Genomic DNA, 14,475 nt, shown 5'->3' on the forward strand with positions numbered 1-14,475 from the left:
ATACAAATAGGGCAGGCAATCCTTAATTTGTCCATCTTCAACACTCTGGTAGATCAGCCTTCCTTGTTTCTGTCTCATCAGGATATCAGCAGGTGATGTGGATGTGTTGTTAGTCCAATACCTACATCCCTCTTTCTTCTACCAATAGATCCCCATTTCATAGAGGGGCAGTTGTATGCCAAATAAACTGCCATTTTCTCTATCTCTTTTGAAACTAGGGGAAAACATGTTGTGGCCTGGCAATTGTATTAGTTTGTGACATCTGCTCCAACAGAGAACTACAGAGTAGTTATAGAGAAATATATTATTGTTGGGCTTTAAAGGCTAGAAGTCAGAACCTGAGGTGTCAGCAGGACTGGTTCCTTCTGAGAGCTGTGAGAGAAAGATCCTTTCCAGGCCATCTGAAGATAGTCATCTCCTCCTGGTGCTTGTTACACATGATTTCCTTCACTGTACATCTACCTCTGTGTCCACATATACCCTTTCTATGATGACCAGTCATAGTAGATTAGAATTCACTCTGATGCCTTCAGTTTAACTTGATCACTGCTGTCAAGATCTGTCTCTAAGATCCTGGGGATGGGGGTTAAAAAGGCCGAGGTCAAGGTGCTGCTGATAGCTTCTTGGTGAGGGATCTCTTGCCAGCTGCTGGTACCTGTCGTCTGGGTGATCCTCATATGGAGGACAGAACTCAGCAACTCCTAGCACCCCTATCAGACTAGATCTCTACCTTATGACCACATTTAACCCTAATACCTCCATTTTGTCTCCATCTGCAAAGACATCTTGTATTAGGGCTTCAATAGAAGAATTTTGAGGAGACATCATTCAGTTCTTAGCACTTCATGTATTCACCTTTCTATCTATACTTATGTAGCATTTCATGGGCCTTTTTGGTATTTGAGGGTTATTGTTTTTTTGTTTTTAATAGGGTCTCAGCATTGCCCACTCTGATTTCAAACTCCTAGATTCAAGTGATTCTACTACCTCAGCTTCCTGAGTAGCTGGGATTATAGGTTTATGCCGTATACTTGGCTAATGGATCTAATTAACCCAGAAAACTAGATTTCCCTCCGCTTAACTGTACCCCTTCCGTCTCCTCTTGTCCTCTTTATCCTTCTCAGCTGCCTTCCTTCCTCCTTTCCTTCCCCTCTCCTCCCCGCCCCCTCTGCTTTTTTTGTTGGTTGTTCTTATTGTTGTTATGATTGCTTGAGATCAAACCCAGCACCTCAGACATGGTAGCCAAAGGCTCTTCCACTGAGTTACTCCCCAGTCCCAGCTTGCTGAGACAAAGGGTGGGGGAAGAGAGAGAGAATCAGAGACAGGTAGGAAGACAGAATGATTGACTAGTGTGAGAATTCTACAAGATGTATTCTGTTACTTTTGCTATATTCTATTGGATTGCAAAAAGTCTCAGGTCCCAGTCTCAGGCCCCATTTACACTCAAGTTGTGACACCAGGAATGGGGATCATGAAAGCCTTATTACCCAACAACCAGGCAAATGGAATCACGTGCATAAAGGTCTTGGGAAGTAGGGGAGCAGGGCCCATTGGAAGGATAGAAGTAAAGAAAGCAAGAGGGAGAAGGGTAGGAGATGTAGCCAGAATACGTAGAGCCCTACAACATATTCTAAGAGGCATGAGGAGCTATGGAGGACTATGGTGACACAACCCAAAACTCACAGGCTGTCACTACTACCCAGAGCCTGAGTCCAATCCAGCGTAGATGGGTAAATAACCCCATCCAAACTCATAGGAAGACTGGATTGCAAGGCAGATAGGACTTATGGCTCGATCGTCTAGGTTTGTCCCTTGACCTGGAGGTGGGGCCACATTAGGGGCTGAGTAAAAACTTCAGGATGAATTGGATAGATACTGGAAAGCCACAAAGCTTATTCAGACCCGACACAGAGAAACAGATCTGTAATCAAGTCAGTCTTTTACCCTGAGCCCAACCACACCCACTCAGTCACCACAACAAGATTCCCTGGAGAATCCTGGGCTCCACCCAACACAGGGCAGAAGCTCCCAGATACAGAATCTCTTGCCTCAACTTGGCAAGTTCTACCCTTGGCTCCAGGTTCAGTACACAGTGTACTTGGCCCTTGGGCTGTGGCCAGCCCAGGGCGTGGCACATGGTTCAGTATATTATGACTGTATTTCATTTCAAAAGTGCTTTATCACCCAGTATGGAAAAAATACTGTATTGCAAAGCTCATAGAACTCACAAATGTTATAGACCACGATAGACAATTTGCCCCATGAAAGTTAGAATGTGTTTGTGACTTTAACTAAGCATCACTATCCCACAATACTGTGAAATTTGGGAAATTATGTAATCACTTAATCACAATAAAGAATTTGGCAAAAAAGGTGCTCTCTTTTGGTTGAACTTAAACTCTCAAATCCAGCACATCCATATCCCCCAGATGTAGTGAGGCCTTAAGTATGTTGCTCTCTCTGATATTGCCTTCACCCTGCAAACTGGGAGTATAGAATGAAAGTTGGACCCATGAAGGGTCTATTATCAAGATACAGAAGAAAGGCAGAAATGGCAGGTGCTGAATTATAGGAGTAAACAGGCAGATAGAAACTGGTTTGTTTTGGTAGAGAACTTGAAGTAACTTTGAACAAGCTATACCTACAATAACCGAGAAAGAAAACTCATTACCTGATATGACCCTCTCTGTTCAGACTCCTGGCTGTCTTGCCTCTGGCACTTTCCTAGATCCAGTTTGGTGCCTAGTCATCCTCCCTACCAGCCAAACTTTGGCTTGCCTGACATTTAATCCTCAGAATGGCCTCTAAAGGACTTCTTCCTCCTGCTTTTCAGACAACCTGTGCTCGGTGAACTGTTCCTAACAACTATGAGAGGCCAGAGACATTTCTACAGATACAGCAGGTCAGTTTGGGCAAGCTAGCTTCTCTGGGGCTGCTTCCTTATCAGTAAAGTATGGCAGGCAGAGGATTATTAGAGATGAAAGCTCTCAAGGCATCAATCATAACACCTGCCCTTTTTAGATGCTTAGAAATGCTATCAGGTAGCCAGGAGCCAGTGGCTCATAGTTGTAATCCTAGCTACTCAAGAGACTGAAATCAGAGGATCAGGGTTCAAAGCTAGTGGAGGTGTGTCTCAATGGTAAAATGCCAGCCTTGAGAGAAAAATGCTAAGTGAGAGTGTGAAGCCCTGAGTTCAAGCCCAGTATAATAATAATAATAACAATATCTGCTATTTCTACTACATGCACAATACAGCTTGTCTCTTTGGTTTCAGGAGTTTAGGAAATGGATTATGAAGTATAATCCCAATGAGTTTAGCATATTTGGTAATCAAGAGTGGGTGCCAAAGGACAGGTCACACTCTAGGAGTACAGAAAGTGTACAGGACTACCAGCCAGAAACATAAATTCTTGTTCCAGCCCCATCAGATGCCACCTGCAAGACCTTGGAGAAGTCAGTTATCTTTTTGGAACGTTTCTTAATCTGTAAAATGTAGATAAAACTAACCAGCAGCCTGCTTCTGTCACTGGGCTGTGGCTAATCCCCATAAGGGTTGTGAGAGTGTTCTGTGTATTGGAAAATGGTTATCCAGTTTCAAGGGAGGGCTATTCTTGTGATTCAGATCTAGTGTGGGGGTAGCTGTGCACAGCTGAGTGCAGCCCCCTGAAGCCCTGGGAAGGAAGGAACCAGAGGGGGTAGGGGGGCAGGTGGGGGCAGGGAGTTAGAGGGAATAAATGGGGGGGGGAGAGGGAACCAAATGCTGGAGTATAGGAAAGTTATCTCCAGGTTAGGAACACCAAGGCCATCTCCTTTTGCTTCCCCCCAAGGGAGGGTTGAACCCAGGACCTAGCATATACTAGGTAAGCACTCTTTCCCTGAGGTAGGTCCCTAGTCTGATCACTTCAATTTTTTTTAAAACTCTAATTGTATTAATAATATGTATTGTGTATGTTGGTCTTGGGGCTAACTCTGGGTACTATCTCTGAGCTTTCTTGCTCAAGGCTAGTACTCTACCAATTGAGCCATAGCTCTACTTTCAGCATTTTTGTAGTATTTTATTGGAGATGAGTCTCACAGGTTTTCCTGCCTAGGTTGGCTTCAAACCATGACCCTCAGATCTCAGCCTCCTGAGTAACTAATAGATGTGAGCCACCCTGATCTGCTTAATTTTTTTTCAGGGCCTGGGCACTGTCCTTGAGCCTCTTTGTGATCAAGGCTAGCACTCTACCACTTGATCCATAGCACCACTTCCAGCTTTTCCTGAGTGGTTTATTGGAGATAAGAATGTCATGGACTTTTTTGCCTGGGCTGGCTTCAAACTGTGATCTTCAGATCTCAGCCTACTAAGTAGCTAAGATTACAGGCATGAGCCACCGGCGCCTGGCTGACCTGCTTAATTGTATTAATGAAAAATTTTAAACCTTAAGACAGGATTGCCCATATGTAATATATTTTGAGGTCCTGTAAAGAAGGCATGGTAACTCCTACCCTGAATGGTGGGTGGGGTATTAGGGATAAAATCTCTGGAAGGTTGGGCTGGGAAGGTGGCTCAGTGGTAGAGCGCTTGCCTTGCATGCCTGAGGCCCTGGGTTTGATTCCTCAGCACCACATAAGCAAAAAGAAAAAAGCCAGAAGTGGCGCTGTGGCTCAAGTGGTAGAGTGCTAGCCTTGAGCTGAAGAGCTGAGGGACAGCACCCAGGCCCAGAGTTCAAGCCCCATGACCGGACCCCCAAAAAAAAATCTCTGGAAGGCATTGGGCACAGCACCAGCCTTGAAGCTTGCAAATGCTATTTGTTAGTATCACCTTCTCATTACAACACAGTCTACCTCTTCATTTTGGTGAATAATGTGCTGTCTCTTCTATTGCTATTCTGATAAGGATACAGGTAGGAATCTAGAGGGTCACAAGTGCTCATCAGCTATGAAGATAATACCTAACATATACATTCAGGGCTAGAAGAGGCCTCCTGAGCTCTCATGGTAGGCTCTAGAGAAGGGGAGAGTTATGTTTTTTCTTATGGTATATCCATAAGTGAAATACTAATTAGCCATAAAAAGGAACACACTCCTGCTACAAGCAACACATTATGGAATTAAAAGGCTAGGTACAGAAATAGTACCTACAGGGGCTGGGAATGTGGCTTAGTGAAAGAGTGCTTGCCTAGCATACATGAAGCCCTGGGTTAGATTCCTCAGTACCACATAAACAGAAAAAGCCAGAAGTGGCATTGTAGCTCAAGTGATAGAACGCTAGCCTTGAGCACAAAAAGGCTCAGGGACAGAGCCCAGGCCCTGACTTCAAGCCCTAGGATGGAAAAAAAATAGCACATACAGTGTGAGTCCATTTATATAAAAATTTAGAACGGATGAAATAGTATGACAGAAAGCAGAATATTGGAGTTAGGACCTGTGGCTCATACCTATAATCTCAGCTACTCAGGAGACTGAGACCTGTATAGATTGTGATTCAACATCAGCCTGGGCAGAACAGTCCAAGAGACTCTATCTCCAATTAACTAGCAAAATGTCAGACTGAAGGTATGGCTCAAGTGATAAAGGACCAGCCATGAACAAGAAAACGGAATGCTGCAGCTACTAACAAGATAAATGAAAGGCAGATGATGTCCCTTCACCCCAAGACATGGAAATACTACTCTGGTTCAGCTTTCTTTCATTTCACTTTGCTTCAGACCATTTCTAGTCCTGCCATCTATGTTTAACTTTTCTACCATCTTCCTCCTTTGCACTGGCATTCTGTTCCCAGAATGCTAGAAATCTATAATTATAGACAGATCAAAGAAGGCTACATTTTGTAAACCATACACATCATAAGCTCTCCACAAGCGTAAACTTAGCATTGTGCCTTTCCTTTCCACTAGAAATGGCTCTCTTTTGACACATCAGAAGCCTCAGAGTCTTTCAGGGTTGCGTTCAATCTTTTTGTCCTCAATTCTGGGGGCTCCAGAGTGCAGGATAGGCTGAGGATTCTTCTTTCTGAACTCTGGGCTCTTATCATGAAATCAGTACCATGTCATATCCTGGCTAGGACCTGTGCTCTATGTCTCTTTACCTATGTCAAGTACCTGTTTGACCTTCTCTACAATAATCACAGTTGGGTTAAATTCTCAATACCCCTTAGGCTCAGTTTCACCATTTGTAGCACAGAAATGGTGGCAGCTTTATTGGGCCTATCCATAATTCTTTTGATCCTGGCTTGAGCCTATTGTGGGAACTTAGCACAGCAGTTCTCAAAAGTGTGGTTTGGAAAGCCCTGTGAGGTCAGCAAACTTCCCTTTTCTCAACTAAATAACCACGTGATGCTCTTTTCTTCATATACCCAAAACAAAACAAAAAAAACCAAAAACATGACCACAGGTTGAATGAAGAAAGAGCTATGAGAATATAGCAGCTTTCTATTCAGCCAGATATTAAAGTGTTTGCTAAAAGTGAAACACAGCCACTCCCCCCCTCTCTTTGGAAAACATAGGAATTTTGAAAATAAAAATATACCATTATATCAGCAAGTGATGTGCTATTATTTTATGATTTAAATCTATCTAGTGTCAATTCCTAGTGTAGTAATTTGCAAAAGCTCTTTGGATTCCTCAGTCATTTTTAACAGTGTAAAGAGGTGATGAGATCAAAAGGTTGGAAAACTTGTAGAAGAAAGAATAGAGTTCCAGAGTTTGATTTTTCAGTTACCTCATAGTTTTAGTCCTTTCAATGCCTCGGTTTACCTTTATTTTTATTTATTTATTTTTTTTGGGTCCGGTCTTGGGGACTGAACTCTGGGCCTGGGCGCTGTCCCTCAGCTCTTCAGTTCAAGGCTAGCGCCCTACCACTTGAGCCACAGCGCCACTTCCGGCTTTTTTCTTTTTGCTTATGTGGTGCTGAGGAATTGAACCCAGGGCCTCAGGCATGCAAGGCAAGCGCTCTACCACTGAGCCACCTTCCCAGCTCCCTCAGTTTACCTTTAATAGTCACCTTTGTGACATGGATGTCTCCTAGTCTTTTTTTTCTTCGCTTTCTTCCCTGAGCTTTTCTGCTCAAGGCTGGTGTTCTACTACTTGAGCCACATTTCCACTTCTGGCTTTCTGGTGGTTAATTGTGGATCAGAGTCTCATGGGAGGCCAGTGGCTCATGCCTGTAATTCTAGCTACTTAGGAGGCTGAGATCTGAGGATCATGGTTCAAAGCCAGCCCGGGCAGGAAAGTCTGTGAGACTCTTATCTCCAATAAACTAGAAAACCACAAGTGGCATTGTGGCTCAAGTGGTAGAGTGCTAGCCTTGAGCTGAAGAGCTGAGGGACAGCACTTAGGCCCAGAGTTCAAACCCCATGACCGACAAAAACAAAACACAGAAAAAAAAAGTCACATGGGAGAAAGAGGGGAAAGAGTGACATCATTCAAAAGAAATGTACTATTTATTTTACTTATGCTGGTCCCGGGGCTTGAATTCTGGGCCTGGGCCCTGTCCCTGAGCCTCTTTGTGCTCAAGGCTATGCTCTACCACTTGAGCCACAGCACCATTTCTGTTTTGTTTATTAGAGATAGTTTATTAATTTATTAGAGATAGTAGTTTATTAGAGATAGTCTTACAGACTTTCCTGCCTGGGCTGGCTTTGAACCATGATTACAGGAGTGAACCACTGCCACCAGGTGAAATATATTATCTGACTTAAGTAACTGTAACCCCTTGTACATCACCCTTACAATAACAATAAATAAATTATAACAAAATAGACAAGAGGCAGATGTAAGCTTAAAAAAAAAAAAGAGTCTTATAGACTTTCCTGTTTGGGCTGGCTTCAAACTTTGATACTCATATGCCAGCCTCTCCAGTAGCTAGGATTACAGGTGTTAGCCACCAACACTAGACTACAAGTCTCTTTCCTTCATGCTTATATTTTGCTTTGCTTATACAAGGATGGCCTCTGGAAGGATCTCAATAATTGATCCCAGTGGCCTCTAGAGAGGAGACTTGGGAGACAGTGATCCATCGTTGCATGCATCACCTGTATTTAATGATAGACAAATGAAAGCAAACAACACTTGTAATGGATAGGTGCTCAGGTTGTCCCAGGGAAAGTAGTGTTGACTGACAACTGAAAAGACACAGCCCACTGAAAGTGTTCCTCATCTCACTTGGTTTGGATCACAACACACAGATGCCCTTGGCCTCCAGTGCCCACAAGCCAGGGTTCAGCCGGGACCACCTTCTCCCCGCCCCGCGCGAAACCACTCCTGGCGACGTCACTTCCGGCGGACTGGCTTTCCTGAACTCCCTCTGGCTCCCGCCTTCGCCCACTTCCGGTCGTCGTCGCCGCTGCTGCCGCTGCTGCTCCTGCTGCTGAAGCTGCTGGCGGAGGCCGGAGGATCGGGCGGCGGCGGCGGCGGCGGCTGAAAGGGCGGCGGCGGGAGCGGAGCGGGACGCGGAAGCGAGAGGAGGCGAGCGAGGAGCGAGCAGAGCACCCCCTGCCGCCCGCCTGAGGAGCCGGAGCCGCCCGGGCCCTTCGCACGCCGCCGCCGCCCGCCCGCCCGCCTGCTCGCCCGCGGGACAAAGCCGAGAGCCCGTGCCAGAGCCATGTCCTCGTCCGCCGGCAGCGGCCACCAGCCCAGCCAGAGCCGCGCCATCCCCACGCGCACTGTGTCCATCAGCGACGCCGCGCAGCTACCTCATGACTATTGCACCACGCCCGGGGGGACGCTGTTCTCCACCACGCCGGGAGGTGAGCGCCCGCGCGCGCTGCGCCGCGTCCCGGCTTCCCGCCGGCTCTCCGGGACTCCTTGGGGGGCGGGTCCGCTGAGCCCCCGGGGAACCTTGCGTGGTCTTTCGGAACCCCTTCGCGTTGCAATTCTTTCCGTCCCGGGACTGGAGCGCGCGCGCGCGTGCGTCCACTCGAGAACGCGGAGAAAGCGCTTGTTCCCGCTCCGTGGCAGTTTTCCGCGCTTGACCCAGTTTTCTCCCCTCCCCCCCCCTCGGCCCCACTGGGCCTTGCGTGACACCCTGCGTTGCCTCCCCTCCCTCTTTCTTGCAGCTTTGTTGTGCCTTTGGTCACGTCGGCGCTGCCCCACAGGCCTCTGTAGGCAGAAAGTTGGGCCGAGGAGTTTGGGGTAGGACCCTGCCAGGATTTGTTTTGCCTCGTGTCGAACGCCCTGGACAAGGCTGGAATGCAATCTAGAAGCCTTGCCCCGCGTGATCCTGCTTTGACAGTAATTGTTTACCGGGCTAGACGGAGGCCTTTCAAAAGGGGGTGATGGGGAGGGGGATGTCTCCAGGCTGGAAAGAAAAAGTGATATACTAATACTCTTGCAATACTCAAGGGATAGGAGGTTGGAGTGACAGCACCAGCAGCGGTTGGTTGGTGGAAGTTGGTCTGGAACTCTGTGATCCTGTCATCTCAGCTTTATCTAGCAGGACATGTTTGCCTGATTTGGGGGGAAGGGGAGTGCTTATAGAGCGAGCTGGTGCCGAGGGAGACGGACAGGGAACAGCCAGGGACTGTTGACAAGCAACACTGGGTATAGGTGAAGCATGTAGATAAGAGTTGGTCACAGGAGAAAAGGAGCTCAAAGGTTGTCTGTGCCCAGCTTGGGCAGTTAGCCAGAGGGTGGAGACTGCAAAGCGTTGGGGAGCGGGCCGGGCGGGGAAGGAGAGGGAAGCGGAGGAGGAACTTACTGAAGGGAAAGGGGCTTCCTTTTTAACCTCAGAACTTTGCCTTCTTTTGGTGGTCTGTTGGCTGGCCTCCGGCTAAAGGGTGGAGACTTGGCATGCAGCCCCAGCAGCCTATGTGAAAGCTAGCCTTCCTGTGGGCAGGACCCCTGAGTGTTCAACAACCAATCCTATGCAGTTGGGCCTGTGTAGTCTTCGAAGCTGTTGCACAATAATAGGCATGGAGTAAAGAGGGATCTCCTTGCCAATTCCAAAGAAGAAAAATGTAGAAGAAAACTTTTGAGACAATCTAACAAGGCCACTAGGGGTAGTAGGACTACCTTGAAAAGCTAAGTATTACTCATGCCCCTGAATTCATCAATATGTATGCAGAGTCAGGTATAGGAAAGTATAGAAACCCTTGCACTACTTACTGCACAGCAGTGGAGTTGCACTGAGTTGGTTTGCCGCACTCAAGAGTGCTCCTTCCTGATTTCTTAATTTTGTCTAAGGCCAGCTCCAGCTCCTATGAAGAAGTTTTTGTTGTTGTTGGTGGTGGTTTTATTTTTTATTTTTATTTTTTTAAGAAAGTTTCTAAGTAGCCCATGCTGGTCTGGAACTCTGTGATCCTGTCATCTCAGCTTTTGAGGTGATCTTACTACAGGCATACCTAACATGACCATTATCATGAGGGTTTTTTTTTTGTTTTTTTTGTGGGGAGGAGGGTCAGTATGGGGCTTAGACTCAGGGCCTAGGAGCTGTCTCTGAATTTAACAGACTAGCGCTCTACCACTTGAGCTACAGCTCTATTGTAAGCTTTTTTTTTTTTTTTTTGCTGATTAATTGGAGGAATGAGTCTCTTGGCCTTCCCTGTCTGGGATGGCTTCTCACCAGATCCTCAGATCTCAGCCTCCTGAGTAGCTACAATTACAGGCGGGAGCCTCAGGTGCGGGGCAATCATGAAAGATTTCTAAAGGTGAAAATCTGTTTCAGATAAGTTGCTTTGAACTTAAACTGTTAGCTTTTAAGAAATGGAGATTCTTTTCCAAGGTGAGGGATTATAACTTATTCAAATGCCTGTGCTCCTTGAGAATACATATTACAATAATACTGGTACTCAGCTTTAATTTATTTGGGGAAGGAGCTAAACCTTTAGCTATATATTAATCTTATTCTTCAAAGGAAAGAGCGATAAGGGGAAGTATTCTCTTTTAGCATATTTCAAGCACTATGCTGTTGGGCTTTTCAAATAAGTGCATAGTTTTTAGCATTGTTTTAAAGATAGAAGCCTGTCTCATAATCTGAATTAATTCTTAAAATACTTAGGGAGATTCTTCCAGAAATACTAATCTATTTACCCTCTCAACACACATTATCACCACTGCTTGATCAAATATCCCCTACCCTACCTCCAGATAGCTTCTGCAGACACAGGTTTCTGTTTTTGGTTTTGTTTTATTGTTGTTGTTTTTCCCATCCTGGGGCTTGAATTCACAGCTTGGGCACTGTCCCTGAGCTTCTTTTACTCAAGGCTAGCCCTCTACCACTTGAGCCACTGCACCACTTCCAGGCTTTTCTGTTTATGTGGTACTGAGGAATTGGATCCAGGGCTTCACGCATGCTAGTCAAGCACTCTACCACTAAGCCACATTCCTGGCCCACAGATTTTTGTTTTAGATTTAAGTACTTGATGTTGGCTCATCTATATCATTGAGCCTGTCTTTATTGTTAGAGCCCATTGTAGTGATCTTTGGTTATTTTACACACAATGGCTTACTATTTAGAGTAGTTCAACATCCTTACAATTGGATTTCATCAGTATTTTATAGCAGTTAGCTCAGTGCTGTTTAGATGCACTGTACTCACTGAAATTTACCCCTTTGGAAATTTTCTGCCCTATGATGCTTAGTTCCATTTCTGTTGCTGCAGTGCTACTCCTTACCATGGAATTTATGTTCTTGGACCAGGGTGAAGTCAGTTGTTATTTGATCACTTCTAGAAAGCTGATTAATGTGATTATGAATTTTTAGTGAGGCCTGTGCTGTGCTTTGCACAAAACAGGACAATAAACAAAAGTAGAAATGTAATCCTTGCTCTGGATGCTTTTAAAATCTTGATTTGGAAGGCACGGAGGCTATAGATAAGATTTTTATTTCTGAAACTATATATGTTGAGTTACATTATTTTAGAAAAACATTTAGAAAAATGAATCAGTAGGCTTCTGTTAGATAAATCAATTGAGTGAGGAGGGAGAGGAGTGCATCTCCTGCTCAGACTTCTGGAAACTTGAGAGTGTCACACTGGTCAGAACTTTCCAGTGTAACAGTTGATGTGCTAAATGCCCTAAATGATCAGACAGGGCAGGGACATTAATCCCATAGCTAATTTAGGATTTCTCCCCCTTGAGAATCCTTTCTTTATTGGACATCACATGATAGAGCCTATCCTAGAAGTTTCTCAGAATGGCCTTGTTGTGGTTTGGGAAATTGTGAATTTCTTACATTGGTAGGATAGTATTTTTTTTTTCATTATTGAGGGAGAGGAAACTTTAGAGAAATGGGAATGTTAATTGGTTCTATCATTGAAAAGCTTCTAGCCTCAGTGCAAGGTAAGATTAGTATGGTTTAAATTTTATAACATTGGTTAGCTAGAGAAACCTAATGACTTTGGTAAATTGAAAGAAGTTGAGTCTCTCCCTCCCCAAATTAACTTTTTAGAATCATATAGCCACTTAATGTCTGAAGATTTGTATCCTGATCATTGTTCCATATCCCCACCCCACCCCAACTGTCTCAGGCTGCTTATATTATTAGGAAAGAAAGAACATTTAAAGCGCCTGGAAAACTAGCTGATGGGATTTTCTTTGCTACCTTGTTTAGATTCTAGGTATGAATCCATCTCCTTCTGGGAGAGTTGTGCTCTGGGGAAAGAACAGAAACAAGAGACCTCTTTTTGCCTGTCTTAATAACATTCTTACCATCTCTTTATGACTGTCCTTAATAACAGTCTCATCAGCTGTGGAAAAGTGTGCTCTTGCCACAGCAAGAGGGATATAGGGTCACATTATAATGGTCTGAAATCTGATTTTTGTCCTATTTCTTCCTCTCTGCTAGCAAGTTCCTCTTTGCTGAAGGCCATTGGAAGGCCTGGAAATTGGAGAGAAGGTAAAAGAAGGGAGAACTGGTCCACAATTATATCAAAATAAGAGAATTTGGGGAAACAGTTTTCAGTCAGGTTCCTTTCTTGTAAGGATGAATCACACTTAGAAAAGAAGGGCCAGATTTCTGACCCTGTCATAAATTTCATTGTTAACTTTGAGCTGAATTTATTCTAGGCCACTAACTGTTGAACGCACAAATGAACTTATTTAGCCCTGTAATTTAAGTTCTTGGCACAAGGTTTCATAATTAGATGTGAGAAGTGCTTCTACATTAAATGAAGGGAGTTCAATTAGTTTGTTTACAGTTGAAAAGGGTGACATTTACTTATCTCATAGTAACACAGATTAACTAGTGTTGTGATTCTATAGGAGACTCAGCTATAGTCCTATGTGCAGATTCAGTTGCTAGAGCTTTTGCTGGGGAGGTACTGAATTCTGAGCTTGGAGGAGGCAGCCTTTCTCATCTATAAGGCAGTGAGTGCCTCTGCCTGACCCAAGACAGATGCAAGGTTTTAGTGCAGCATAATGACAGACCTGTGCATTGTGCCTTCTCCCCCAAACCAGCTATATGAGATAGCAATGGAGAACTGACAGATCTGTGTACTGGCACCATCAGAGTCAAAAAGTCATTCAGCCTTTTGAGAACTAGAGTTATTTATTTATTTATTTATTTAGGTTGGTTCTGGGGCTTGAACTCGGAGCTTGGGCACTGCCCCTGAGCTTTTGTGGTCAAGGATAGCAGTCTCCCACATGACCTTTCCTAGGTTTTTGGTAGATCAAAGTCTCATGGACTTATCCACCTGGGCTGGTATTGTACCTCAGTTCTCAGACCTCAGCCTCCTGAGTATCTAGGATTATAAGCATGAGACATTGGTGCCCAGTAAGGACTAGAGTCTTAAAGATTCAATTTTCGAGGGGAGGGGGCAGTTTGTGTGGTTTGGAGATACTGTAAACTTGATGGTGTCTGTGAAAATCTGCAGCTCAACATAGGCACCAGTGTCTCACACTTGTCGTTCTAACTACTTGGGGACTAAGATTGGGAGAATCACAGTACAGGCAGAACACTTCAGGATATCAACTTCACAACTCATACATAGCTGGGCAAAATGGCACATGCCTTTCATCCCAAGCTACATGGGAGTCTGAGATTGAAAGGATGGTGGTGCCAGGCAACTTGGGCACAAAAGTGTGATATTTTGTTTCCACTTAAGGTATTTGGAGGCCATGGCCTACATCTGATCCTAGAGTTGCTAGAAATCTACAAATAGGTGAATTGTAGGCCAGGCCCCTGCCAAGGCAGAAATAGAGACCCTATCCTAGAAATAACCAGCTTAGCAAAGAAAAAAATTGAAAGATTTGCAAATCAGACAGAGAAAAATTAATTTGGAGAAAGCTACTGTAATGAACCTGGTGGTCAATAGGACACTTTGTTGGTGAATAGCAGAACTTTTTCTTAACTCCCAAGACTTATAGTAAGCAACTTAAATGTTTAGATTTTTGGTTGTCTGATAGAATAAAAATTCTGTTGTGTCAATAAGGCTGTCTTTCTCAAATTTGTTCAGCCTGTTTTCCTTATACATGTCAGCTGTCCATCTGAGTTGACTTGGTATTAAAGGTTCTCAGCCCACAGCTTGAACCCAAAACTAAGTGTTTACCTCTTAAAA

The 14,475-nt window shown here is 44.6% G+C and overlaps 1 protein-coding gene across 1 annotated transcript in view; it reads left to right on the plus strand.

Annotated features, from left to right (window-relative positions):
- Positions 1–8,306: 8,306 nt before the first annotated feature.
- Eif4ebp2 (eukaryotic translation initiation factor 4E binding protein 2) overlaps positions 8,307–14,475 on the plus strand; it is a 24,095-nt gene continuing 17,926 nt past the window's right edge. Inside the window, exon 1 of the mRNA XM_013017149.1 lies at positions 8,307–8,728. Within this exon, the coding sequence (XP_012872603.1) occupies positions 8,584–8,728 (145 nt within the window). The 5' untranslated portion in view covers positions 8,307–8,583. The remainder of the gene's footprint in view (positions 8,729–14,475) is intronic.

Source organism: Dipodomys ordii, unplaced genomic scaffold (assembly GCF_000151885.1).
Source record: "Dipodomys ordii isolate 6190 unplaced genomic scaffold, Dord_2.0 Scaffold34, whole genome shotgun sequence".
In the NCBI taxonomy this organism is placed as follows: Eukaryota; Metazoa; Chordata; class Mammalia; order Rodentia; family Heteromyidae; genus Dipodomys; species Dipodomys ordii.